Raw genomic sequence first — 27,790 nt, 5'->3', positions numbered from 1 at the left:
TAAGGCTTCTGGATTCATGGCAACTATGCCACAAACCTGTTTCCAGCCTGAGAGATTGAAAGTAACCACTCCCTGTGGTGTATCCATATGCCTAGTTCTGTGTAAAATGGTTTACAGTTCAATTGCTACAAATCAAAACGCAAAAAATAACGGATGAGCTGTCTTTTCAGTCCTTATCAAGACAGGTCTTGTGTTAAATGCTCATGGTCTATCACAAACCCACATCAGCATCTGTGATGAGCCTCTTTGAGGGCTGACCTCACAGAATGCCTCCCCAAGTTGACCCCAACATTCACATTATATGATCATTTATGTAAAACTTACATACATACACATCTCTATCTCTCCCTTCCTCTCAAATTTTATAAGGAGAGTATAAATGAGTGGTGCATTATGGACCCACATGATATCAGAACATGTAACAGTAGAGATTATACAATAAACATTAATCAAGGCTTAGGGTATTTGAAGGAAAAGGATAATAAGAAGTATACTGATTCACTAGTTAAAAAAGAAACACAGATAAAGAAACAGATCGAGACACCAAAGAATAGAGAAAATGACATAACAAATCTTGAAGCATCTAGTGCCAAGCTTGGACAATCCAATTTAGACTCTAAGTCTTACACATGGGCAGATTTGAAGGCAGATGTGGCTGAAAAAGGTGTACCAACCATCCGAATCATATAAATCTAATATTCTTCTTTTTCATTCAGGGACAAAGAATCAACAGATATGAAACATAAATGCCTGCCACACAGCAAGCATGCCAGTTGTACATAGTTAATTCCGGCCAGGTTTAGGTGAACCAACCATCCAAATCATACTGTGATCTTATCTACAGATAATTGTCTCTTCTTCTACTCAGGCAGACGGATTAACAGAAAATGAAATAAAAATGCCTGCTGCCCGGAGAAGCATGTCCAGTTGTGCATGGAATCAATGGGTTAATCCAATTCTCCAGTTGCTGGTAGAGGAACAAGAAGCACCAAATAACAATTTGAGTGTCTGCTTAAACATGAACCAGCATAACCACGTTCCTGTAGGAAGCATTCACATGCACAAAGAGACAGTATTAGTAGTTGTAACATAGCATGTTTACTTGAGTGCCAGAAGTAATAAATACAGACCCAAAACAGAAAATAAGCTCATATCTCAGCAGTAGGTGCTGTGGGGCTGCTTTCACAATTGAACCCTGCTCCCAGAATGAAATATAAATAATCAGCAATTGCAGTCCAGCTTCATTTATCTTCCACAGTATGGAATTTCCAAGGCTTTTGGTACATGATGTGCTGTATTAGAATTGTCTTAATGCATCAAATACTAAAGCAAAAGCATATAACCAAATTTTCTCCTTAAAGAAGGAATAAATGATACTAAAGAAACTACATGCTAGAACACTTTGGTATCATTACCCCCCCCCCCCCCCAAAAAAAAAAGAGAGACCACTTTCATATAATTATGCTGATAGAAAATTACTGGTAGCCTTGAGAAAAATGAAGACAAGAGGACAAACTACAAGACCAGGTAGTATCCAAGTGAAATTTGAAAACAGATGCAGTAGCATGGGTTCTGGATTGGCTAAAACTATTACATAAGATAATTACTGCTAAGAAATTGATGGTTGAATGGAAGAAAAAGCATCTTGGTTGCCATTTATGTAAACAGAGTTTTCAAAGTGGTGCCAATCTTAGGAACAAACTTTTGAGCCATAATATGAAGCTATAGTAGGGAGGTCAACGCACAAGAATAAAAAATAAAATAAATTGGACTTTGTCCCAGGAAAATTGACTACTATGGTTGTTCACTTACATACATAATTCATGGAAAAGTTGAGAAACGCAAGGAAAGAAAAAAATGACAAATAGTTTTGATCAACATGTAAGCATATAACCAACACAGATGATTGAGTACATAGAGAGCACAATCTTATTTCACTATGCAGCATATGCAAAGGAAATCTACTGATTACAACAATCGTACATCTAGATATTCAAGCCAATTTATTGGATATCTGTTGAGAAAGGTACTTAAGTTGTGCAGCTTCATGTCAGCCTTCGAACGTTGCAAATGTTAGTAAGAAAGAAATGAATTCATCAAAACAGTTAGCCGAATGTCATGTAGTTCGGTATTTTGTTGATTAATTAACCTGTATGCTCCTAGGTGTCACTGTATACAATGAATTATGAAGTAAGGAAAATAACACAATGACCAAACCAGAGAACATGCATTATATGACCCTCCAAGATTCTCTTTTTTTGTTATAGTTCTGACACCTTAACTGGAGGCTTCAAACTAGGAGGATCAAATACCCAAGTTTCTAATTGTTTGGAGGTGAAAGACACAGAACATATCTGTTCTCAACTAAGATTTTTGGGATTCAATTCCTACTGCAGTCCATTGTTATCTGGACTTAGAATTAACTCCTCAGGAGGAAGGAAAGTGGAAATATAGAATGCCCCAAGGCCCCCCCCAACCATGTGAAACAGATGACAGGGTAAGTTTCTAATGACACTTGGCACTTTATTTTCTGAATGGGGTTCTAAAACTGCATTACAATGATCAGGAATGTCATAGTAAACTGTAAATCAAAATTGTGGGATGAGTTTTCTACAAATGGTCAAATACTTGAGCTATGCATTTGCACCCTTTCCTCCTCGTTTCTAAAGATTAAAGCTGCCTCTTGGCTGGCCAGTTAAAATATGGCCCTGCCTCAAACTACCCAGGAAGGTCCTCAACTTTGGCCATGCTTTCAAAACCACTTTACTGCTCATCACTTAATTAAGATCACATTCATGATTTTGGAGGAACAAATCGAAGGGTGAATAAGACATTGATATACAAAAAAATATTGCTTCTTCCACCACCTTGATTGACTTCTAAGCTGAGAGAGGATTGGTGGCGATATTCAGCTGTTTGCATGGCTAAACTTCAAAATTCCTTCTGATTCAGAAGATCTTGGAATTTATGACAGAAAAACATACAATTATCCATGACATGGCCTTTTCAAAGTATAACTCCAAATTATACTAAGACAGAGGACCTTCACTAAGTTGTTTCTCAAAAATCAAGCATAATGACATTCCAAGATTTGTGACTGCCTTTCTGGACGAGGAAATGTTGCTGAAGACTGCTTTATCAAAAGCAAACCTGAAGGCAGGGATAAGAATGAAGATGTGAAAGAGGGGTTAACAACAGTGAGAAACCATGATCTATGACCAGAGACTGCAAAGTAAGACAAAGAGAGAAGGAGAAGAAGGGAAGGGACCGTGAAGAACAATAGCAGATGGTTATGCCATCCCCCTAATCATATATTTACAATACCAAAACCAATTACAAAGTCTAATCCTATTCTAGATTTAATTTAGGAAATTAGACATTAGTCTACTAGGAAGAGATAAAGTCAAATAAAGATGCAAACTAGAGCAAATTGCACAGGCACCCCAAAATGTTGGCCCTAAAGCACTGGCACCCCACTTTATGTTTGAAAAACACAGACACCCCAAAATTGGATTTTCACTAGACACTTTAGTCCAATTTGTCACTAAAATTTGTTAAATCACAGTTTATTTTGTTTTTCCTTCATATTTTTGGAATTGAAAAAAAAAAACAGTGATTTAAAGGTTTTCAGTGACAAATTGGACAAAAGTATCCAATAAAAATCCAATTTTTGGGTGTCTGTGTTTTTCAAACATAAAGTGGAGTGTTAGTGCTTTAAGGCCTCCATTTTGGGATGCCAATGCAATTTGCTCTAAAAACTAACCAAGGCAGGAAAGAATCCCCTTATCCTGACACATCTTAGCATGCCCCCTCAAGCTGGACTAAACATACAAGGGGCTCTTAACTTGTTTTTGGATGAATAAGGGGCTCTAACTTGGAACAACAAGAGTATAAATATTAAAAGAAATTCCAGTTTTGAGCATAACACCAGTTGTAGTGAACACCAACAGTAATCCACAATATCATAGCAGCAACATCAGCATAAAAAGCACCTTTCAAGAGACCGATAGTAGGGAGTAATTTTTAGAAAGAAAGATACAAGTAAAGCATCCAAAAGCTATATCATAAGCTCTCATCAAGGAAGGGAGGAAGTCAACTTAAGAAAGAAGACATAAAAACATGTAAAAGTGCAAAAACTGAAGTACTTATGAGCCCCAAAGAGGGAGCAGATACAAAATTGCCAGCATAGATTGCAACAAACTAGATACAAGTATCGTATAGGTTCTATGAACTAAGTACAGTTTAAGTTACTCTATGAACCAAGTAATACAACCACAGTATAAAATATATATTAGTTAGGAGTTGCAAGTAAAAAGGCTGTTTAAGTCCAGCTTTGTTCATATAGTACTACATTCATTAGGTGCAGAGCAGTTACTGCCATATTACTAAGCCAGTCTCCCAGTGCTTTGATTCCAAAAGGAGTAAAAATAAAATCCATATATTTTATCTCTTTCATCCCCAAAAAAAAAAACTTTTTTCCTTGTAGAAGGAGTAAATGATACTAAAGAAACTACATGCTAGACCACTTTCATAGAATTATGCTAATAAGAAATTAGTGATAGCCTTGAGAAAAATGGAGAGAAGACAACTACAAGACCAGGTGGTATCCAATTTGAAAATAAATGGAGTAACATGGGTTCTCCTGATAGGCTAAACTGTTACACAAGATAATTACTGCTAAACAAAATAATAGTTAAAAGGAGGAAAAAGGATCTTGGTTGCCAATCAAGTAAACAGAGTTTTCAAAGTGGTACCAAATCATAGGACTAAACTTGTGAGTGACAATATGAAGCTACAGTAGGGAGGTTGAAAACAGATTTAACACACAAAAATAAAAAATAAAAGAGTTTTTTACAGCTTGCACACTATAATGGGGTTGAAGCTCCGGGTACCTCCGGCGGCAGTGGTTGGCGGTTTCTAGCGAAAGGTGTAGGTAGAAGATGGGTGAAGGGATTCTCCCTTTACACACCTAATGGTTGGGTACAAGAAGGTATTAAATGGAGGGTATTTATGTCATTTTTCTCCACTATGGGCAATATGGTCATTTGCCATGTCACTTAACAGAATCTCGGATGAAAGTCTAACAATGTGCAACTTCTAATTTAGAAAGTGAGCGCCATGTAATTGAGGCCACTATAGTGAGGTACCCAAAGTTTCACCTCCACTAAAGTGTGCAACTTGAAAAAAACTCAGAATAAAATAAATTGGACATTGTCCCAAGAAAATTGACTACTATGGTTATTCACTTAATATGATCGATGGAAAAGTTGACAGAGGCAAGAGTATATAAACAAAGCAAATGATTGAGTACATGGAGACTGCAATGTTATTTCACTATGCAGCATATGATACTCAAGCCAATTTATCAGATATCTGTTGAGAAAGGTACTTAAAGTTGTGCAGCTTCAGGTCAGCCTTTGAACATTACAAATGTCAGTAAGAAAGAAGTGAATTCATCGAAACAGTTAGCTAAATGTCACAGAGTTAGATATTTTGTTGCTCAATTAACTTGTACATTCCTAGGTGTCAGTGAAAACAATGAATTGCGAAGTAAAGAAAGTAACACAATGACCAAACCAGAGAACATGCATAATATGACCCTCCAAGATTATCTTTTGTTGTTATAGCTCTGACACCTTAACTGGAGGCTTCAAACTAGAGGGATCAAATAACCAAGTTTCTCATTGTTTGGAGGTGAAAGACAGAGGACATAACTGTTCTTAGATTTTTGGGATTCAATTCCTACTGCAGTCCATTGTTATGTGGACTTTGGAATTACTCACCTCCTCAGGAGGACAGAAATTGGAAAAATATAGAATGCCCCAACCATGTTAAACAGATGTACAGGGTAAGTTTTTAATGACACTTGGCACTCTTGCAAGGGGTTCTAAAAACTGCATTATAATGAATCAGGAATGCCATAGTAAACAGTAAATCAAAATCATGGGATGAGTTTTCTACAGATGGTCGAAAACTTGAGCCATCCATTTGTCCTTGGTCCTTGTGTTTCCCAGGGTTCTCAATATTTAAACTGTTGGTACAAAGCACCCTTTCCTCCTTGTTTCTAAGATTAAAGCAGCCTCTTGACTGGCCAGTTAAAATACGGCCCTGCCTCAAATTACCCAGGAAGGTTCTTGACTTTGACCATGCATTCAAGACCACTTTACTACTCATTAAGATCACGTTGATGGTTTTGGAGGAACAAATCAACGGGTAAATAAGACATCAGATATACAAAAGGTATTGCTTCTTCTACCACCTCAATTGACTTCTAAGCTGAGAGAAGATTGGTGGCAATATTCAGCTGTTGGCGTGTCTAAACTTCAAAATTCCTTCTGATTCAGAAGATCTTGGAATTTGTGACAGAAAAACATATAATTATCTGTGACATGGCCTTTTTGAGAGTGGAAAGCAAAGTATAACTCCAAATTATACCATGAAGACAGAGGACCTTCACTAAGTTGTTTCACAAAAATCAAGCATACTGACACTCCTAAAGTTGCAACTGCCTTTTTGGACAAGGAAATGTTGTTGAAGACTGCTTTGTCAAGAACTAACCTGAAGGCAGGGATAAGAATGAATATGTGAAAGAGGGGTTAAAAACAGTGACAAAACCATGATCCATGACCAGTAACTGCAAAATAAGACAAAGAGATTGAAGGAGAAGAAGGGGAGGGACTGTGAAGAATAATAGCAGATCGCTACGCAGTCCCCCTAATCATATATTTACAATAACCAAAACCAATTATGAAGTCTAATCCTAGTCTAGCTTTAATTTAGGAAATTAAACATTAGTCTACTAGGAAGGATAAAGCCAAATAAAGATAAAAAACTAACCATGACAGGACAAAACCCCCTTAACCTGACACATGTCTTGGCACGCCCCCTCAAGCTGGACTATTCATATAAGGGGCTCTAGCTTGCAACAACAAGAGTATAAATACTAAAAGCAATGCCAGTTTTGAGCATAATACCAGTTGTAGTGAACACCAACGGTAATCCACTATACATAGCAGCAACATCAGCATAAAAAGCACCTTTCAAGGGACGTAGTGTTTTGGAAGAAAAATTCAAGTAAACGCAACAGCTACATCATAAGCTCTCATCAATGAAGGGAGGAAGTCAACTAAACAAAGAAGACATAAAAACATCTAAAAGCACAAAATCTGAGCACTGGGCCCTAATGGGGCGATACAAATCCAGCTAGGTTGCAACAAACTGGATACAAGTATCAAATAGGTTATATGAACTAAGTATAGTATAAGTTACTATATGAACCACGTAAAAAAAGTACAGTATAGGCTAATAAGAACCAAGTAAAAGGTGCGGTATGGGTCACTGCAAACTGATAAGTTGATTTCATACATATTATTTTAGACGATTAATTTACTATATTTCCATGTGTTTATAATTGTTTTATATCAATTTACCCTAATATGATATAAAAATGAATATGTTGCACCTTTCCTTTAATTTCTATAATTTTGGTGATTTTATATATTTCCTAACAAATTCTAATTAAGATTTATTACTTTTACATGTAGGAAATTATCAACCAAATCTGCAAGGGTATTATTGAAAAATTCTGTAAAGAAAGTCCTAATGAAAAAAATTTTGATTTTATTCCATTCTAAAAAGGAAAGTCTTGTTCATCAAGTTACAGTGCACTCTAGAATCTTACTCAAGTCAAAAACATAGAGAGAATGAGTCCTTACATGATTCTATATTTTATTTCCAATTTAGGACTTGATCAAAGAAGGAAAAAGAAAAAAAGAATCATATTCAAAGAATGAAGATAGAAAAATCCTGTTTTTGAGTGTCTCTGTCCAGTTTTGATCAAGCCCTTCATCGGATGGTCATCTAGTGTTTGATCGAGCCGATTTTTGGAGCCGATTTTTGGAGGAGGGCTTCACGACTTCTTGGTCTTCAAATCCAACGGTGGGATTATGCATGGAGATCTCTAAGTTAGTCCGATTCATACATCAAAACACTCCTCGGTTAAGTCAGATAGGAACTCTGAGTTTGATTCAAACTCTGAGTTTAATTAATCTATAAAAGGATAGCAAACTCCAGGAAGAGGGAAGAACGTTTTCGGGAGCTTTGGAGGAGCGGAGAGGTCGAACCAAGAGACGTTGGTTGGCTTTGAAGATCTGAAGTTTGGGAAAAAGTTTTTCTTCATCTTCTTTCAATGTTCACGAACTCTTCTGTAATGTTTTTTATTTCTAGTATGAACTAATTTAATTTTTCTAGGGATCATATGTAGCCTATCTTTGAATTCATCAATATAATTTTGAATATTGTTTTCTTTGATTGAGTTTTTACTTCTATTCTTCATGCTTTTGATTAATTGGCCACTAATCAATTGATTTGTTAATCATAATGAACTGAGAGGGGATTTATGTGTTTAGTTCATTGGAGTAAAAGCCATGAATTACATGTAGGATAGAGATATACTTACATGGTTTGTGTAGTTGTTATATGGGAATCCATATAATTTAATGATTTCTTAGTTGTTTTAACCCACATAGAAATATAGTGGGTTAGCAATTGAGAAAATTTGTATTGGTACTCGAGAGAGACTAGTAGATAGCGAAGGGAATCTCAACTATCAATCAAAAAAATATTTGTCAAATTATAAAAAGGGATAAAAGGGTGGGAATGCTTAGTTATGGTGAAATCTGACCCCTAGATTTTTAGCTATTAATAAATCTCAATTTAAAAGGAATGATCTTTTATCATTATATTACTTGTTATGACAGCGTACACTTGCGTACAAGTGTACGCTATAGTAACAAATAATATAATGATAAAAGATCGTTCTCTCGAGGACTATAGATTAAGTACCAAATTAATTATACCAATTTTATTTGAACAAATAATAAAGAAGAGAATCATTCTAGATTATAATGCAAATTGGAATTTAAATTAAGATTTATTAATAGCTAAAAACCTAGGGGTCGGATTTCACCATAACTAAGCATTCCCAACCTTTTATCCCTCTTTATAATTTGACAAATATTTTTCTGATTGATAGTCGAGATTCCCTTCGCTATCTACTAGTCTCTCTCGAGTATCAATACAAGATTCCCTCAATTGCTAACCCACTATAATTCTATGTGGGTTAAAACAACTAAGAAATCATTAAATTCTATGGATTCCCATGTAACAACTACACAAACCATGTAAGTACATATCTATCCTACATGTAATTCATGGCTTTTACTCCAATGAACTAAACACATAAATCCTCTCTCAGTTCATTATGATTGACAAATCAGTTGATTAGTGGTCGATTAATCAAAAGCATGAAGAATAGAAGTAAAAACTCAATCAAAGGAAACAATATTCAAAATTATATTTATGAATTCAAGAGTGGAAATTCAAAGATAGGCTACATCTGATCCCTAGAAAAATTAAATTAGTTCATACTAAAAATTAAAAACATCCCAAAAGAGTTCAAGAACATTGAAAGAAGATGAAGAAAACTTTATTCCCAAGCTTTAGATCTCTAAAGCCATCCAACGTCTCTTGGTTTGACCTCTCTGCTCCTCCAAAGCTCCAAGAAGGTTCTCTATGCTCTTCCAAAGCCCCCAAAAACGTTCTTTTCTCTTCTTAGAGTTTGCTCTCCTTTTATAGATTAATTAAACTCAAAGTTTGAATCAAACTCAGAGTTCCTATCTGACTTAACCAAGAAGTGTTTTGACATATGAATCGGACTAACTTAGAGATCACTAATGCATAATCCCACCGTTGGATTTGAAGACCAAGAAGTCTTGAAGCCCTCCTCCAAAAATTGGCTCGATCGGACACCAGATAACCATCCGATGAAGCGCTTGATCAAAACTCAACAGAAACACTTAAAAACGGGATTTTTCTGTCTTCCTTCTTTGAATAGGATTATTTTTCCTCTTTTTCCTTCTTTGAACAAGTCTCAAATAGGAAATAAAATATAGAACCATGCAAGGACTCATTCTCTCTATGTTTTTGACTTGAGGAAGATTCTAAAGTGCACTATAACTTGATGAACAAGACTTTCCTTTCTGGAGTGGAATAAAAACCAATTTGGTTCCAATAGGACTCTCTTTACAGAATTTTTCAATAATACCTTTGTAGATTTGGTTGATAATTTCCTACATGTAAAAGTAATAAATCTTAATTAGAATTTGTTAGGAAATATATAAAATCACCAAAATTATAGAAATTAAAGGAAAGGTGCAACATATTCATTTTTATATTATATTAGGGTAAATTGATATAAAACAATTATAAACACATGGAAATATAGTAAATTAATCGTCTAAAATAATATGCATGAAATCAACTTATCAAATTCAAGTAGTGTAACTGCAATATAGGTCATGGTGAACCAAGTACTAGCATTAGGTTCTGGAGACCAAATAATTCAATATAAGGTTGCTGTGAACCACTAACGATTGCATTATTGGTGAATTAACCCAAATAACTTCCTTCAAAAACAAATTTGTTGCCAAGGACAGGAGATGACACAAACAAAGAAGTAGTTCAACAGATAACTTTAGCATATGAAGTTCTCAAATCACCCCCTTGCATGTAGCATTAGGCATGAAGAAGTAATGCATCCTATGCATTGATGAATATTCCATAATATCCCCTATTAATAGCAATAATAAACATTACTACATCCAAGTACCAATTTTCAAAAAAAATTAGAATCACAAACTAATATGATATACATGCATGCCCAGTGGAAATTCTATAAACTGTTGCCACAACTATGGGACCAGCCAAGCAAAAATACCGAAGTGGAGGGTAGCTGCAATCTGATCCCTAGAGGCCCCCAAATTCCCAAGCTTCTGCACAATGTAATCTTATCCCAAGAACCAAGATGGAATAAAATATCCGTAGATGCATCAGACAAGAATCATCTAGAAGTTTGTGTCCAGCGTGTGTGTCCAGCAGACTCCTGAAGCAATGGTTGCTGAGAGTCAGTATAAAGGTCCTACTCAGATAATGATAGAGAACTCGCTAGCTTGTTCCTACACAAAATGGTTGTCTGAAGAAGCAAAGTCAAGGAGTGTGATAGGGATAAGAGAACAAGTAAACTAAGAAGAGAGTTCAAGGAAGAGGAAAAGAAGGCTGCTACAAAGTTCAACAACCGATAGCAGCCTCCCCCTTTCCGTTTATGTTTACTGATAGCCAACACATTGCAAACAGCTTTCATATTTTTTTTGGATGAATAAGTAATATATTAAAAGCACAAGCAACACAACAAGGGAAAATACATCAAGAGCTGAAAAGATGGGGGGGGGGAGCACAAAGCTCAAGAGCGGGGGATAAAAGGGCAACTAAGACCCCAGAAACTAACAATTAGCCTATTTCTGGGGTTGTCAACAACAGGGGGATGGGGGAGGGAAGCTAATCTAGAAGATACATCAAAGAAGATGGCTTTCTAAATCTGGTCTAGGGATCGAAATTTGGAAGTCCATCTTTTAAGCCAAACATGATGGATGGAGGCACCAAAGACAAGCTTGCCAAGGCTATCACAAATAGAGTGACTAGCAAAAGACCTCAAGATCCAAGTCCAATCACGAACAAACTCGTGTGACCGTCTTGAGCGGGGCCAAATGGATGCAAGGGCTCTATCCCACGGGGACAGGAGAATGGGCAAGAGAAGAAAAGGTGGTCAATGTCTTTGAGACTAGGGAAGTACAAAGCAAAGAACAATAGAAAGAGAAGACCCCTAGTACCTAGAATCCTAACATAACATTACTAAGAAAGCTAAAATACTACATGGGATAAGAAAAAGGTAAACAAAGAACAAATTTAACACTCCTCAAGCTGGACCATACAAACCATCCATGCCCAGCTTGGAACAATCCTTCTGGAATGCTGAACCAAACAAAGGCTTAGCAAAGCATATCACCATGCTGACCATTGGAGGAGATGACCAAAATGAGTAATATTTTCTTCACAATGGCGTCTGGACAAAATGAAATTTGTTGTGTTCGTGGAACACTGGATTGCTCACAATATAGAGAGTAGCTAAGTTACCACAAAACATCTTTACATGACAGATGATTGCAAAACCCCACTTTTTAATTAAAGACTACAGTATAAGTTCAGCAATATTATGAGCCATAGCTCTGTATAAAATTTCAGCACTAGATTGGCCCACAATAATTTATTTCTTGGTTATGCCATGTGATAAGGTTTTTTCCTCTGACAAACAAGTATTATTTCTAGTAGTAGATCTCCTATAACTAGCAGTACCAGCCCAGTTAGTATCTGAGAACCCTACCAGAATAACTCTTTGACTTCACTTGCAAATAAACCTTTCCAGGAGCACCTTTAAAGTATCTTAAGAATCAAGCAAGTAAGTTACTTGAATCTTCTGGGACCCTCATCATCAAGGATTTGACTGGATACCGCACAGCAATCCCACCACTGTTAGACACTACTCACTTAACTAGGGATTCTAACTTAAGAAGCAGAAAAACAGCAGTTTGCACTCTGCAAAAGCAATCAAAGAAAAGTAGCACATTTGGATGAGATTGCATCATCTTGTTACACTAATATTCTTCTAGGGTCTTTGAAAACACAAATGTTATTTGTATATACCACACAAAAATCTTTAAATGTGAAGAATATGCTATCATCCATCTATGAAAGATTTGTGAGGCAAAACTGTCCATTGGTAGTATCCATGCTATAAGCTAGAAATCCACTCTTCTGTTGTTTAATTCACCAGAAACCTGACTTGAAGTCAAACTTACCAAAAAAGATATTTTAGCATCGTTAGTCTCTGACTGAAACAACCTTTTGGGGGTCATAACGTACACAGTTTACCCTAATAACCATCGAACTCTAAATTATGATTAGCCTTTTATAGTTGACAACCACTCGAGCTTTTTCTCTCTTTAACTCACTAGGCCTGTTAGCATAAATGTAGGACACCACTGAGGATTGGCCCCTTTTATCCAAATAGTGCTTCATCCCATAATTCGTCCATTTGAATATTTAATTTATATATATCTTGCTTAAATTTAAAACAGAGCTTGACCATAATGTTCAATTATCACTACAAGTTCTAGCAGACTCAACCAAATCAAAATAACAGCATTCAATTTAATAACTATAAACCCCTACCTAAATTGCAGAACTCATCAAAAGTAATGAGAGAGAGGATCCCATTTTAGTAATGCTCAATTAACATGCAAGTTCTAGAAGACTCAGTCATCTCAAAATAGCAGCATTCAATTTAACATCCATAAATCCATACCTAAATTGCAGAACTTATCAAGATCAATTCAAGTATTAATCAAAAATAGATGATTGATTATTCTACATAGGTACATGCCTGGAGAAGCAATGTGCCCGGCACTGCATATATTGGCGGGAAGTGGGTACCAGCACAGAAGTCGTTTCCCACAAAACGATACATGGAGGTGAACCACCTGCACCCCAAGGCCGGTTGAAAACAGAGGCTTGAGCTTTGCAAAGTCTCTTCCTTGAATTGAAGGATGAGGACAGAGGTGAAACCTAATTAAGACATATTATAGACTCTGTGAAACGACTAGAATTGCAATTCTCAGGCTCTTTGATTTCAATTAAGATATTTGGATGTAGGAAAAACCTACCATTGGAAAATCTCTGAGGTGGGTTTCACCGAGGTCCTCCACTTCTTTCATCTGTGGGTCTCATCTTTCTTCCTCTTAATGCTTTGTTGTTTTTTTGCAGAGTGAAATTCCGTACGCAGGCCATGATGAATCTAATCCCGCAGGAATCTGGCTTCCCTGCTAACAATTAATGATTTTGCAGTGAGTTTGAATGGAGAAAGAATCCCTTACAAATGTAAGAAAACCAAAAGCACGCCCTCTCCCTAAAGAAGGCGGATTAGCCTGCCCTAACATCTAACATTAACGGTTAACTCCATCAAATCCCAATAGACGGATCATTCCAGGGCTGTTTGGTTAGGTGAGTCTGGAGGTTCCAAATATCCAGAAATTTTAAATCTATAGATTGATAATTCATAAAATTAACGGTTTGGTTGGTGGAATAAAATTTGTGGGTTTGTCCTAAAATAAATATTTGATCAACGTGATTTTTATGAATGCATAAATGTGTAGTGTTTTTATAGTAACAATGAAATCTTTGAATTTTACCGTATACCTATAAATCTATAGATTCACATTTTAAGTGTAAAAAGATGAATCTATAGATTTCATGAATCCAAAAATTTTCACAATCAAACGAGTATAAATCTTAGATTCATGAATCCAAAGATTTGAAATCTCTAGATTTATGTAACCAAATAGACCCTTATCTTATAACTTATAAGTCTCATAATTGATTGATTTGATTCTATGATTGGAGTCAACAGTTATGATTACGCCCACGTGTACCTATATACATCCAACGTTTAAATTGAAAGCACAGTAGAGTGTTGGTGAGTATGATTTTAATTTTTTATGTTTAAATATTTTAAAATTTCAAATTTACAAAAATAAGCCTCTCGCTCATACCGCATTTTTTAACCTTCCCAATCTCAGATCCGATTTTTAAACCTTCTCCTACTTCTTCTTCACATTTGTTCCGCTCAATTAGTAAGTAATGACACTCCACCTTTATTCGTCACAGATCTATTTTATTTTAGACATGTCTTACTACTACTGTTGATGGATGAGTTGATGTGATTTTAGTTTGCAATTTACAAGATGATTCCGTCTAAACGGTGCACGAGATGACTAGATTGATCTTCAAGGGATGAACATCAATCTAACTTTATATAATGCAGAATAAAATTATGTGGAGACCCCAATCTGGAGCTCTGGCGAGGTTTAATGGACAGTAACAATTACTTGAGAATCAACATTACCTCTTAAATTCAAGGGTTTTTGAATATTTTTAATTCTTGTGAAAAAAATCTTTGTTTCTGTTCGAACTGCAACGAGTCTTCCTCCTATTTGAAATCATGAATAGAGAAGCAATGTCATATGTTTCAAATCTACAACAGTTACTCAGCTGTTAAGTTTTCTGGTATGGGAATGAGGTTCATAATGTGTTTGCTAAGGAGTTTTGTTGTAAATATTAAAATTATATTTACCAACACACCCTTGAACTTTTGATTTAAACCATTGGAATGCAAGTTAGTATATGTGGCGACGTGGCGTTATCATAACCATAAAAATCCGTCCCTTTCGACCTTTCCATCCTATCACACCTACTTTTGTGCCGAAGAGCCGCAGGATGAGTTTGTCGACTTCACTGGCAACTGGCGAGTGTATATGGTTGCCAACCGGATATAAATGCGCACGTGATTAATAACATCTGAATTGAAATAAAAAAATCACGTGATTGTGAATTTCAACGGCAACTGGCAACACACATCACGTGCATTAGAATTAAGACGATTACTGGTTCGGATTGGGTCGACCAGCACCGCCGCTTAATTGGAAGTTCTTCTGGGTCGACCCTCTAATGCCTTGGTCCAACTCTTTCATAAATAAATTTGCTGGTTTTTACATGTCATTTTTAAACCATCATAATAAATGTGAAAGGTTTATAATATTAAAAAAACTAATTCAGAAATCGACTGGAGTCAAAGTCATCGGAATACAGAGTGTGTTATAAGCATGGTTGCAAAAATTGGTGTCATACCAAAAACATATGAGTCAGTCGATATAATGATACTATTCAAAGTGAAAAGTTATATAAAAAAACAAACTTTTGGTCAAGGTGCAATTGTGGAAAGTCACCTAATCAACCCAATATTATTTTTATTTATATAAATATTAAAATTAATTATTGTGAGACAATATTAAAGAATCCAAAACAAAAAACAAAACGAAAAAAAATGATTTTTCACCAATATTTTATTCCATATTGTTAGACAATATTGAGGAATACGAAACAAAAAATAATAAAAAAAAAGCCAATATTTTAAGAGAAAAATTTTGACATTGTTAGATTTAAAAAATATTATACTCAATAAGATATTTTTTTAAAGTTTTGCTTGAATGTATTTTATTTTTAAAATTAATTACCAAATCTCAAATTTTATGATAATTTTTCTTAGTTGACTAATATTCTCTTATAAACTATCAAAATTACCATCAATTCTATTACACAAATATGTTTAATTAGTATTTTTTTTAAAACTTTTTTAAATAACTTTAAATTTTCAAGACTTATTATTAAAATAAAATAATAATGCCAATAGCTTACTCTTTTTCAAAAATTTCAAATAATTAAATAGGGTCATAAGACCTAGAAAACATAACGAAACGAATCAAACTAAAACAAAACTCTTTAGGGCTTCTATGGTTACATGAGTTTGAAAATTTGTGAGTTTGAAAATTTCAAATATCTAAAGATTTCAAATCTATTGAGTCATAATTTATAAAATTAATTGTTTGGTTAACCAAATATGTGGATTCATTTGTGATTCTTGTGAATGCACAAATGTTTAGCGTTTTTATAATAGAGATGAAATATCTAGATTTCACCATATACCCATAAATCTATAGATTCACGTTTTGAGTGTAAAAAGATTAATCTCTAGATTTCATAAATCTAGAGATTTTCACAATCAAACATGTATAAATCTAGTATTCATGAATTAATATAACCAAACAGAGCCCTTAGAAAATCTCTCTCTGAGGATATTTTGTTAGACCCTCTCTTCCATTTAGTCCCTACTTAGACAATCAATAAACAGTCATGTTATTTTGACGTCTTACATGACTGAATCTGACATGGCCTCAAGAAGCGTTCATTTCCGCCTCTACTACATGACATAGAAGAATTTTGATAGCAAATCCTCCTCAAACAATTGTCTACCTATTAGGAATTGAATTAAATAAAAAAATTTATTTAAAAAAAATACTAGCACTATTTATATACAAAATTTTGAGGGTAATTTGGATAGTTCATAAGAGAATATTAGTTGAGCACGAAAAAATGATTACAAAATTAAAGATTTACTAATTATTTTCAAAAATAGAATCCATTTGAATGAATTTTTTTTAAAATATCTTGTTTCACTAAATTTTTTTAAATGGAATCACCTCAAAAAATATTTACATTTTATTTTAATCCAATATCGGAAGAAAAAAATTTTGGACAAAGGTTTTTTTTTTTTTGGGAGGAAATCAATGCTATTAAGAAAACCATTTCATCAATTAGACTATGGACCAACCAAAATAAGCCGGCACCGGTTTAACCGTTTAATCCATGAACGGAGAAATGCCAAAACAAGTCGGCAAGTCGGCCCAAAGAAGCGCCAGATTCACAATCCATAATTTAACCAAAACTCTAATCCACGTGTTATTGACTTAGTGCAGCCTTTGCAGCCTTGGCTTTTCCGTCAAAAGCGAAAAAATGCAAGCCCGCTTTTTGGTTCCAAGTTCCAACTTCCAAATGGTGGCTTCTAAAACCTCACCGTCATTAGATTAGACGACGACGGTATAACTTATAATTTACTTTAAAACACGTGAAAAAAATAAAAAGAGACATTTTATTTAAGCACGTGTTCCACAAAAGTTTCTCAAGTCAGTGCCGGCTCACTGCGCTTCCCTTTATTCTTGCCGTTCAAGTCTCCACGTGGAAGAAAATCACCAACCTATTTATATCTTACTCACGTCAGGCTCATTCAACCAGCCTCTGCATTCTTCATTTATTCTTGAAAGCACAAATCGAATTCTCTCAAAGCTCAAATACAATTTTTTCTCTGTGAAGAATTCTTCGTCTATCGAGATAGAGATGACTCTACCCTTCACCATGAGATCGAACTGTAACCTTGATCTCAGGTTTCCTCCAAGCGGCATGGATTCTGATCTTCCGCCGACAAAGACGACAATGGATTTCGGCAACAATGACTCCATGTAAGTTTGATAGAAACCCTAAATTTCCTTCATTCAGGCGTTGTTTACTTCTGTAAGTACTTCCAAGTGGTTTGGATCTCATTAATCTGACAACTTGCTTTCCTTTCTTTTTGTTTGATTGAAGGATGACTAACAGTAACAGATCAACTGAGAACCCGCAGCATCAAGAATTCACCATCTTCTACAACGGGAAAGTTTGTGTTTCTGATGTTACCGAGTTTCAGGTATTTTCCAAGTCCAATGCCATCCTCTTCTGCAAAATAGATATCAACCCATTACAGTTGTTTGATTTGTGTCTGCTGTTGAATGTGATCATACAGGCCAGATCTATCATATGGTTAGCAAGACGGGAAATGGGAGATAGGATGGACACGCAAGGATCGAAGCTAATTTCGCCATTGCAGAACCCCGCAGGGCTCTCGATGAAGAGATCACTGCAACAGTTTCTGCAAAAGCGAAAGAATAGGATCGAAGCAGTTTCACCTTATAACAAGCAAAGGAAGAACAGGGAAGGTGTCTTACCCTTCCCCTTCAATTCGAGAGCAAGAGGTGAAAATTGACGCATGGAAGAATCCTTAGAAACTTCGATGGCAGCACTGGCGATGTTATGTTGAAACATGTGTATAGTAATTCTAAGTATCAGCCAGATTTTGAAATGGGAAGATTATTCCCGAGCCCAGTCTACAATTGATTGATCTGAGATTCATGTTGTGATTCATGTTATTGTTATATTAGTTATTGTAGACAATTAATTAAACATCAATATATCTTTTGGTGCTTCAATTTTCATAGAGAACACGTATTGACTTACAATGTCAATCACTTGAATGTATGATCACTTCTTCTCTCTTGACTTTGACGAGAGTTTCAGAAATTCACAAGACGTAAAACAGGTTAATTGCTTGCTTCTGTACCTCAAAACCATCCAATTCAACCAATTTATGCCAAGTGACACCATCAATGGTTGCTCAATTGACAATTATCAACACTTATTATATAATAAAAAGAACTTATGGGTTCGAATCTCTCTGATGGTGTATGTAATGGGAAAAATCGACTGTTTACACATCTCTCTGCTGTGCATAGCAATGCACCACCCTAGCTTGCCACGTGAAATATGCTAACAAATGGATGAGATTAAAAGACAGACTTCAAAAGTCAAGAAACTTAGTTTTGAGATCCATTTACTAAATACCCACCCACTACCTAGAAATCTAGTTCAAATACTCCTTACATAAATCTTCCTTTGGGACTCGATCCTCCAAGGTTCCTCTACTTGTTGAGAACCCAGGTAATGAAAACAAAGTTAAGGGCAAGGAATGTAATAGTTTCTGATTCAGAGGAGCCAATGTAAGAATTTACTCTTAGATTTTGCATGATAATATAATTCTTTGCCTGCAAGGGTATTTCCATTAAGTTGCAATGATGTTTTGAAGGAGTCGCACAAAATTGTTTTTTTGCACTCAATGTGCTGAAACAATATGTTTTTTAAGATCTGATCTCATGCGCTTTCCGAGTCGTAATCAATATGCTGAAACAATTCTACAACGTAGGTGGGAAAGCTAGGATCTGAACTTCTATTCATTGCATTCTAAGGAAGCATATAGAAAAAAGGAAAAAATACGAAACAAAAACAAAAGAACATGCAAAATGCATGTTCCAGACGTTGGAGCATTTTGAGCTTATGCTGTTTTTTTTTTCTCTCTCAGAAGTTGGGTGCTCTTACCAATGAGGATGTTTTCAAGAACTTGGTGTCATTTAGGAAGAAATGAAGGAAAGGGTTATGAAAGAGTCACAACAACGAAGAAGAACGATGGAGGAAGAAGAGAATGGAGGAAAGTGAAGAACAAAGTTAAGTGTTTAAAGTGGGTTTTTAGAAATGGGTCGGTATACCAACAAGGGTTGGTCCAAGGGGCTTGGTGTCATTTAGGAAGGAATGAACGAAACCTTGTGGATGCAAAAATCCCAACAGCGGGACTCACCCACCAAGCTGGAGGGAGAGAATCGACCCGGATAGTCGAGGCAAAGCCTTGGAAACCGTGGTTGCAAGCAGGTTTTAAAAAAAAAGAAATGGGTCGGTATAACTCTACGAGTTTCAAAATGGCCAAGTATTAATAAATGGCCTTCAGAACTGGGACTTTAAATCAGTCTTTAATCTCAGCCTTTTGTTTAGCATATTTCATGTGGCGAGCTGCAGTAGTGCACTATTGTACACATCAGACGATTTTTTCCGTGTCTAATAGCCCCTACCTCCAAATACAAAGCTATCAATTCCCCCCCCCCCTCTTCAAAAAAAAACAAATTATGCCAAGTGAGACAACTCAATCCAAAACTAGTGGACGAGTCAGCTAGGATCAACCCTAGAAGAATGCCCGAGTCCAAGGCAAACCTGACAAGATGTTCAGGGGGCTCGACCCTAAGCCTTAGGAAGAAGGAAAGCACAAACCCTCATCCTATGACACAAACTTTCCCGACCATCGTGCTTAGGAGATAGAGGATGCCTAGATGGTATCCATACCCTAGAGTAATCCCAGGGCTGTAATTGCTAGGAAGATATGTTGACTAGCCAGCCTCCACATCCTTCTCAGGAGGAGTACCTCTCAAATTATCGATTGCATGTGGCAATTGGCTCTGTTGCGTTAGGCTGCCACTAGCATATCCATGTCAGCTGCCGACGGGTCAAAATGATCAACTTTTCCACATGACATGTAAATCAAGGAGAAGATCCATGCCAGTTGGATAGTCTAACTATCATGAAGAATCAAGTTTTGCTATAAATACGTCTCACCTATCGCAATTAATAATAATGTTCATTTGCTCCCACTCTCTCTTAAAGCTTCTCAAATCTAACATTTAAAGCCCCTTTTTTGGGTGGTGTTATCCCTAAACTTGACTTGCTCTTTGAAAGTGGCTGCCTGCGCTTGTTGTTCTAAGCCAATCAAGGTGGTTCGATCTTGGTTCACTCAAGGATGAGATTTGGGCACAACACACCCCATGATAACTTGAACTGATTTGAGGTTTTGGCTGGAATTAACTTGTAACATACGAATATCCAACCCAATAATATACATCACCAGTGAGGTATTTCTCCATTAGTCTAACTAATTAATCTGGTCAAATTGAACTACATCAATAGATAGAATTAATCTACCCACATGCAAGAATAACTTTGTTTCAGCTAGAATTCGTCTTGTTCCTGATTAAATATGGTCAAATTGAATTACATCAATAGATAGAATTAATCTACCCACATGCAGGAATAACTTTGCTTCAGAATTCGTCTTGTTCCTCAATAAATAACTTTGTTTCAGAATTAGTCTTGTTCCTGATTAAAATACTTTTTATTGATTCCTCATCTATGATTCGTGGTGGTCAAGTATCAACCATTGAATCTGGATGCATGGTTATGTCATATTCGTGGTATCTAGGCATGATCTCATGTGTGAACCTAAATTCAAAAATAGTCTAATCTTTTTCTAATTAGAGTTGAGGGCGTGAAACACGCAATTTGATCTGAAAGCATACTGGTTGAAACCAAAAAAACAAATGTTGCCCAGATAAAAAGAGATTCGTATCTTGAAAGTCCAAGATTCAGTCTGTTTTGGTTGCTAAAAGAAGTTAACCAGACAAAGTTGAAAGGGAACGGACGATTCAATCCTTAGTTCCTTACAGTGAATGAGAATTTTAATACATAATGCAAATGTTAACATCATTCAGACAAGTTTGTTTATTTGGATCCTGGTGATGTAATTGTTGGTAAGATAACCCATGTAGAGTTGATTCTGAATCTTGACGCCAGAAGTGACCATGTACAGCTTTGGTTCAGAGTAGAGTGCAATTGGTTCACCTTCCAAATTGACGGCCATCACTCCCCCATTGCTCATCTTGCGAGGTATTCTCACCAACTTCTCCACCATCCACATCAGCTTGCGAAGTATAGGATATCTCATCAGTGCATCATTGAATATCGAGTTTTTCTGTCTCCACCCAGAAAAAAAAAATCTATTAATTACTCAATGAACTGAATCTGAAACTGGAATAAAACCCACAATTCAACTGGGGTTGGTCCAAGTGGTAAGCAGCTTGGTTCGCTTAAGCAAGGTTTCGGTATTGAATGCTTGTGGATGCAAAAAATCCCTGCTGGTAGACTCACCCACCACAGCCAGGTGTGCGACGCAGATCGAACCACCGGTTTATAAAACCCGGGTTGGCAAACCAAAAAAAAAAAAAAAACCCACAATTCAATGGATTACGTACAGTGAAAAATGCGATCCAGAAGGACCCTTTTCCATCATAGCGTATGTTGTCTGGGAAACCTGGCAAATTATCGATGAAGGTCTCTGTGGTGCCATGCTTCTCACCTTGGATGTAATATTTGCTACATCTTCGCCTGGTCAACATTAATTAATGGATCTGTATTAATTAATTTCCTAGTTAGTTCTTGTTTGGTAATCTAGGATCATTGAAAACTTACACCACTGTTTCGCAGAAGATGAGAAAGTCTTGATCTGGTGAGAGGGCAACTCCATTGGCAAAGTAGAGGTTGCTTGCTAGCACTCGAGTCTTATTCATGGCTGGATCGTAGCTTATCAGCCTGCCATAGGGTCTACCCTCCAGGGCTTCCAAATTGTATTCTTCCATACTGTATTTATACGATGCATCCGTAAAGTATATAACTCCATCTCTACCGACATCAACACCATCTGTTAACTTGAATTTCAACCCTTCTGCCTCGTCTGTCAACAGCTCCGTTCCTGTACCTTCTTCACTCACCCTCAATAGTCCCTGCTACATCCAAAGCTTTAAAATTCTGTTTTTGGAACCCAAAAACCAAATAATCCCAGAAACATGCCCATATGGTAACTAAAGAATTAATACGAACCTTGTAGGCATCGGCAACGATGAGTTGCTTGTTGGGTCCTAAAGCCAGACCGAGTGGTCGACCTCCTGTAAAAGCCCAGTTTTCAACCTTGGTCGTCTCCTTCATCTCAGCTGAGTCTGCTACGTGAAGACGCTTAATCCAACCATCGCTGCAACCAGTGTATAGGAATCCGGTCTCGGCGTCGTATGCAAGGTCTTCAGGCCCTGGTAAGAGACCCTCTCCGATTCGCTCAGCTGATTCGAGAACTCGATTATATCGCTTCTGCGGCACAATGGGTGTTGATCGATACAATAGATGTTCCGGAAACGAAGCTGGTTCTAGCTCTATGAGTCTACATAGAAGAACTGCAACCACCACTGGCGCCACCACTGCCAAGATAAGTGTCATCGTTTTGAAGCTGGCCATGACTGCAGAGAAGATGAATGGGTCACGGATTGGGAGTTTGCAAAAATGTTAGTTTATAAAGAATCAACTTATTCACTGAAGAACCCAGCTGAGCTGCCCTGTAACCCCTCCTGAGACGACACTATTATTAGGTAAGGGTTTGAGGGTGGATCAGTATTTCGGCTTTATCAACCAATTAAAGATTTTGGCAGTTCCATCACACCATTTAGATCGGTTGAGGAAATGATTGTTAATACATTCGACGGAGAGAGGTGCTTTTTCTATGATATTAGTCACTAAACATGGCAGTCCAAAGGTCAGCTTCAACTTGTATTATATCTGAATTCCAATACAGCAATGTTGGAGAATAGATTCTGTATATTTGAATTTTAAAAAGTCTGTTGTAAATCAAATTTTAAATAAAATACTTCCCCAAACAAACAAATCTTAGAAGAATTCATCATCTCTAAGTGTTCATCTGTGAACTTTGAACTCTTATCTCCAAATATTCTTCAGAGCAGACTTCACTTACTATAATTTCTACATTATAATTAAAAACAAAATCAAAAATTGAGTAAAGAAGAGATCCTTTGATTTGTGAAATATTTCAGTCATGATAAAGGGAAGAATCCCTTTAGGAGATGAGATCATTCAACCATAACTCTACACAATGCTTGGAAGTTGGAACTCCCCCTCTAAGCTTTTCTTAAGATCTTAACCTTGTTAATATTGAATAGTATTGTTGGAAGTCTCATGTGAAAACCATTCAAAGCCTTGAGATCCTCTGTTTTTAGTAATTAGTAATGTATTACAGGAAAGTCTGTTTGATTTATGTTTCTTTTCAAGTGATTTTTTTTTCATTCTCTATGAAAAAGATTCATCTTGCACAAGTAGTGAAGAGTAACCTTATTAGCCATAAAAGAGCAACATTGAATTACTGACCAACAAAAAAGAAATCGATCAAATCAGTAAATGATAAAAGAAGAAAAAAAATTATGATGCAGAATGTCTTCAACAATAAACAAATAAGCAGGAGATGTTAAGGATGATAATCTGCAACTGGTTAATCAGCAAATATATCTATACATGAAGATGAGAGAAACTCTAAGTAATAACTTTTTTATTTTAATAATTCTAACAATAATTTGGAAATGCATTTCTTTCTATGCCCTTTGCTATATGGACTTCTAAAGTGTGAGCCGCCTGTACACTCTTAGTACTCTGGCCTTTTAACTCTGAAAAGCTCCAGTATGATAATCCAAGTGTGTCTCATGCCACTGAGACACCCCAACCACGAAAGCGGGGGAGGGGGAAGGAAGAAAAATAAGTAACTCACCTTATATAGACCATGTAATGGAAACAGGGGAGAGAGTTTCTGACCTCAGGAAACAGTGGACCACTCCTCTCTGAGTCATCTACCAACAAACTTCACCAATAATCAGCACAGGTGCAGATTCCATTTTTGAAATGGTGGAACCGGTGCATGTCCCTTACTATGATCTCTCTCGAAGTTACAAGTGAGATGTATTTAGTTGCCTCATGGCAATCACTACAAACACGAAGGTTCTTACGGATGTGGATGGGGGTACCTGAGTTTGTATTTATGAGTGCAAATGCAATGGCCAACTTTTCACTATGGGTAGTGAGCAACTGTTCCTTTACATCATCTTCGACATCATGTATGGAATTTACTACAGGTACATAACCAGCAGCTTTGATATCATTTATCAGCACTTCGAGCTTTGCATATATCCTTTTGGACTGTGGATGGTCTGTGCTGCCAGAGTGGAACGTATGGACTTCATTTCTTAAGTCAACCAAACTGCAACCAGGAGTTTTTTGAAGCCCCTTCTTCTCCATCAGTGTCCTAACTTTGGCTACATTATCCCACATTGAAGCATTAGCATATATGTTAGACAAAAGCACATGATAACCACCTTCTTCTGGTCCTAGTTCAAACAGTCTTTCTGCTGCCTTCTCTCCCAACTCAACATTTTTGTGAATCCTGCAAGCACCCAACATGGCCCCAAACACATTAATTCCTGGTTCAATAGGCATCTTTTGGATGAAGTCCCAAGCTTCATCAAGCTTGCCAACACGTCCAAGAAGGTCCACCATGGCTCCATAATGATCCATCCCAGGCTCTATGCCATAATCACTCTTCATCATGGTGAAGAATCGCCATCCATCTTCCACCAAACCAGCATGGCTGCAAGCTGAAAGCACACATAGAAAGGTAACATCATTAGGCTTGGTAACCCCCCTGCACATTGCCTCAAATAGTTCAACAGCAGATTTCCCAAGTCCATGTGTTCCATATCCATCTATCATGGCATTCCAAGTTGTCACATGTCGTTCATCCATCATGTCAAAAAGTTTGCGTGCAGTAGGAATGCTGCCACATTTTGCATACATATCCACCAGGGCAGTCATCACGAATACATTCCTATCTAAGCAAAATCTAATGGCAAGTCCATGGATCCACTTTGCCTGGCGTAAGACTGATATATCTGCAAGAGCAGGAATGATGCTCACCATAGTGAAAGAGTCGGGTTTCATCTTCTGTTGCATCTTACAGAAGAAGTTGAGAGCGTCATTTACACATCCATTTTGTGAATAACCAGCTATCATGGCATTCCATGAAACAAGAGTCTTTTCCTGCAGATCTTCAAATATTTTGGCAGCAATATCTACTCTCTTACACTTGGAATACATGGAAATCAGAGAGTTCATAACTGAAACATTATGTCCAAGTCCAATTTTGTTCAATAATTCATGGATGTAACTTCCCTTTTCAAGATCACCCAAATCAGCACAGGCATGCAGGGCTGCCATGATAGTAACATCCGTGGGTTCCAGTCCTTCATCCAGCATTTTCTGCAAAACAACGATAGCTTCCTCAGAGTGTCCACTTTGGGCATAGCCATCAATCATTGAATTCCATGAAACAAAAGTCCTATCACGCATCCTATCAAAAACCAATCGAGCTGTCTGCACCAATCCACATTTCGAGTACATATCCACAAGTGCAGTGGAAACATTAACCAAAGATGCAAACCCGGCCCTGATAGCAAAACCATGAATTGACTTGCCAATCCTAGAAGACCCAACATCTCCGCATGAAGGCAAAACGGTGACAATTGTAATCGAATCAGGTCTTTGGCCTTCCTCTTGCATCGTTACAACCAACTCCAATGCTGTCCTCGCTAATCCATTTTGAGAATACCCAGCAATAATGGCATTCCAAGCAACCAAATCTCTCTGAGTCATTCTATCAAACATCTTCCTTGCATCGTCAACTTGACGACACTTTCCATACATATTGACAATTCCCGTCATTGCAAATACATTAGATCCAAACCCATTACAGAACAACTGAGCATGAATCTCCTTCCCCCTCTTAAGGTCTGAATTATCCCCACAAGTCTTCAACAAATAAGTAAAATTATAAACAACAGGTTGCACTTCATCGTGCTTCATTCTGCTAAGGAACGCTATAGTCTCATCAACAGATGAATGTATAGCGTGACCCTTGAGAAGAGTGTGATATAAAGCGTCAACTTTGTCTTCAATTGGATCAAAAACAGCGGTGGCAGCCGCTATATTGCCGTACTTGGAGAACAGACTGACTAATTTAGTTTGGAACAAGTGTTCATTGTAGAGACCGTTCTTTATTACGAGAGGAAGGATTTGGTTTAGTTCTCTCATGTTTGAGCACATTTCAAGAAGGATAGCAGTTGGGTGACAGTAGACATGAGGAGGAATGTAAGTCCTGTAAGGTTGTAGCTGTAGCAGGCGCTCAGGCTTCGTGGATGAAGAGTTATTTATATGAAGAGAAGAGGTGACTCGTGCATTGGAGGGGCTTAAAGTAGCAGAGAAAGGCGAGAAGGGCAATAGCGTTGAACCCATCTCTGTCCCTGTAATTCTCTTTCGCTCTCCACAGATGAAGGTGATGAGTATTTGATGCCATTCAATTGTCTGGAATTTCCCATGGATAAATGGCAAATGATCGGATTTTTTTATTTATTTATTTTCTAGCAGAAATAAATTAGGATGGACAAACCAAGTTTGGTCCTTGTGCTACTAAGTCACTCTAGCGTTGAACTCGAATAATTTATAAGGCTGAGCTTAAGATTTTAAGCTCTGAGGGCTGGTTAAAATTAAAATATTTTATCTCTAAATTAGAGCTAAGGTGGGCATGGGATTAGTGTTTGTCCAACCCAACTCCTGGCAACTTGTCCCTGATTTTGACCGTGACCTTAATCATGTTTGTAATTTTAGTCTTAGATTTTAACCTTGATTTTGACTATTGCCCAAGATTTAGTAGCATGTAGAAGTTCTAATTAGAAAATTGTGTTGTTGATATCTTGCACACATTCTTTTTCGGGGTGTTCGAAAATAATCAGTGACTTAGGTTCCACCTAGATATGGTTTCACGGAATTTTAATCGAGAATTTGGTTTGGCTTAGTTGCCATCTAATTGAATGTGTAAATTTAGTCATGATTACCAAAAACTCGCTGTGCTCTTGCTTTGTTTTTGCTGTGCTTGCATCATGATTCTAGGGGCGTGACCCTTCAACAGGCTTTATCTGGGAGAGTGCATTTTCAGGCGACTCTTGGTCTGGGCTCAAATTGATTCGTTAAATCCCCAGGCGAAGTTCAG

At 36.9% G+C, this 27,790-nt stretch overlaps 3 protein-coding genes and 1 long non-coding RNA gene across 6 annotated transcripts; 1 reads left to right on the top strand and 3 right to left on the bottom strand.

Moving 5' to 3' along the window:
* Positions 1-704: 704 nt before the first annotated feature.
* On the bottom strand, positions 705-13,930 carry LOC149025983 (uncharacterized). 2 transcript variants are annotated; one of them, XR_016171806.1, is made up of 4 exons: positions 13,617-13,930; positions 10,778-13,518; positions 1,131-1,195; positions 705-1,040 (listed from the first exon to the last, which is right to left on the bottom strand). It is a non-coding gene; the product is annotated as an uncharacterized LOC149025983 (long non-coding RNA). The 2 variants fall into 2 exon arrangements; XR_016171805.1 differs by having other exon boundaries at positions 705-1,195.
* A 3,718-nt stretch (positions 13,931-17,648) lies between these two features.
* On the top strand, positions 17,649-18,815 carry LOC149025982 (protein TIFY 5A-like). Its single transcript, XM_089143234.1, has 3 exons — positions 17,649-17,861; positions 17,986-18,085; positions 18,182-18,815. Exons 1-3 carry the CDS (start codon positions 17,740-17,742, stop codon positions 18,419-18,421), a joined length of 462 nt encoding a protein of 153 aa, XP_088999360.1. The 5' UTR covers positions 17,649-17,739; the 3' UTR covers positions 18,422-18,815.
* A 2,603-nt stretch (positions 18,816-21,418) lies between these two features.
* On the bottom strand, positions 21,419-24,517 carry LOC149025981 (protein STRICTOSIDINE SYNTHASE-LIKE 6-like). 2 transcript variants are annotated; one of them, XM_089146198.1, is made up of 5 exons: positions 24,464-24,517; positions 22,744-23,150; positions 22,336-22,646; positions 22,119-22,251; positions 21,419-21,838 (listed from the first exon to the last, which is right to left on the bottom strand). In XM_089146198.1, the coding sequence occupies exons 2-5, from the start codon at positions 23,146-23,148 to the stop codon at positions 21,575-21,577; spliced, it is 1,113 nt and encodes a 370-aa protein (XP_089002324.1). In that variant the 5' UTR covers positions 23,149-23,150; positions 24,464-24,517; the 3' UTR covers positions 21,419-21,574. The 2 variants fall into 2 exon arrangements, with proteins under 2 accessions (XP_089002324.1, XP_089002323.1); XM_089146197.1 differs by lacking the exon at positions 24,464-24,517 and having other exon boundaries at positions 22,744-23,609.
* A 38-nt stretch (positions 24,518-24,555) lies between these two features.
* On the bottom strand, positions 24,556-27,251 carry CRR22 (Pentatricopeptide repeat (PPR) superfamily protein). Its single transcript, XM_089146196.1, has one exon. It carries the CDS (start codon positions 27,034-27,036, stop codon positions 24,556-24,558), a length of 2,481 nt encoding a protein of 826 aa, XP_089002322.1. The 5' UTR covers positions 27,037-27,251.
* Positions 27,252-27,790: the final 539 nt, after the last annotated feature.

This window comes from Hakea prostrata, chromosome 2, assembly GCF_041222555.1.
Source record: "Hakea prostrata isolate BN-2017 chromosome 2, UWA_Hpros_2, whole genome shotgun sequence".
Classification (NCBI taxonomy): Eukaryota; Viridiplantae; Streptophyta; class Magnoliopsida; order Proteales; family Proteaceae; genus Hakea; species Hakea prostrata.
This window is presented reverse-complemented; position numbering and strand designations above follow the sequence as displayed.

What these genes read in the sequence shown, in the direction of transcription:
- CRR22 (XM_089146196.1), bottom strand. Translation starts at nt 27,036, where the DNA reads ATGGGTTCAACGCTATTGCCCTTCTCGCCTTTCTCTGCTACTTTAAGC.
- LOC149025982 (XM_089143234.1), top strand. Translation starts at nt 17,740, where the DNA reads ATGACTCTACCCTTCACCATGAGATCGAACTGTAACCTTGATCTCAGG. An exon ending in TTCGGCAACAATGACTCCAT is followed by an intron (nt 17,862 to 17,985) that starts GTAAGTTTGATA and finishes GTTTGATTGAAG; the next exon opens with GATGACTAACAGTAACAGAT. An exon ending in CTGATGTTACCGAGTTTCAG is followed by an intron (nt 18,086 to 18,181) that starts GTATTTTCCAAG and finishes GTGATCATACAG; the next exon opens with GCCAGATCTATCATATGGTT.
- LOC149025981 (XM_089146198.1), bottom strand. Translation starts at nt 23,148, where the DNA reads ATGGCCAGCTTCAAAACGATGACACTTATCTTGGCAGTGGTGGCGCCA. An exon ending in TCGTTGCCGATGCCTACAAG is followed by an intron (nt 22,647 to 22,743) that starts GTTCGTATTAAT and finishes TGGATGTAGCAG; the next exon opens with GGACTATTGAGGGTGAGTGA. An exon ending in ATCTTCTGCGAAACAGTGGT is followed by an intron (nt 22,252 to 22,335) that starts GTAAGTTTTCAA and finishes AATGTTGACCAG; the next exon opens with GCGAAGATGTAGCAAATATT.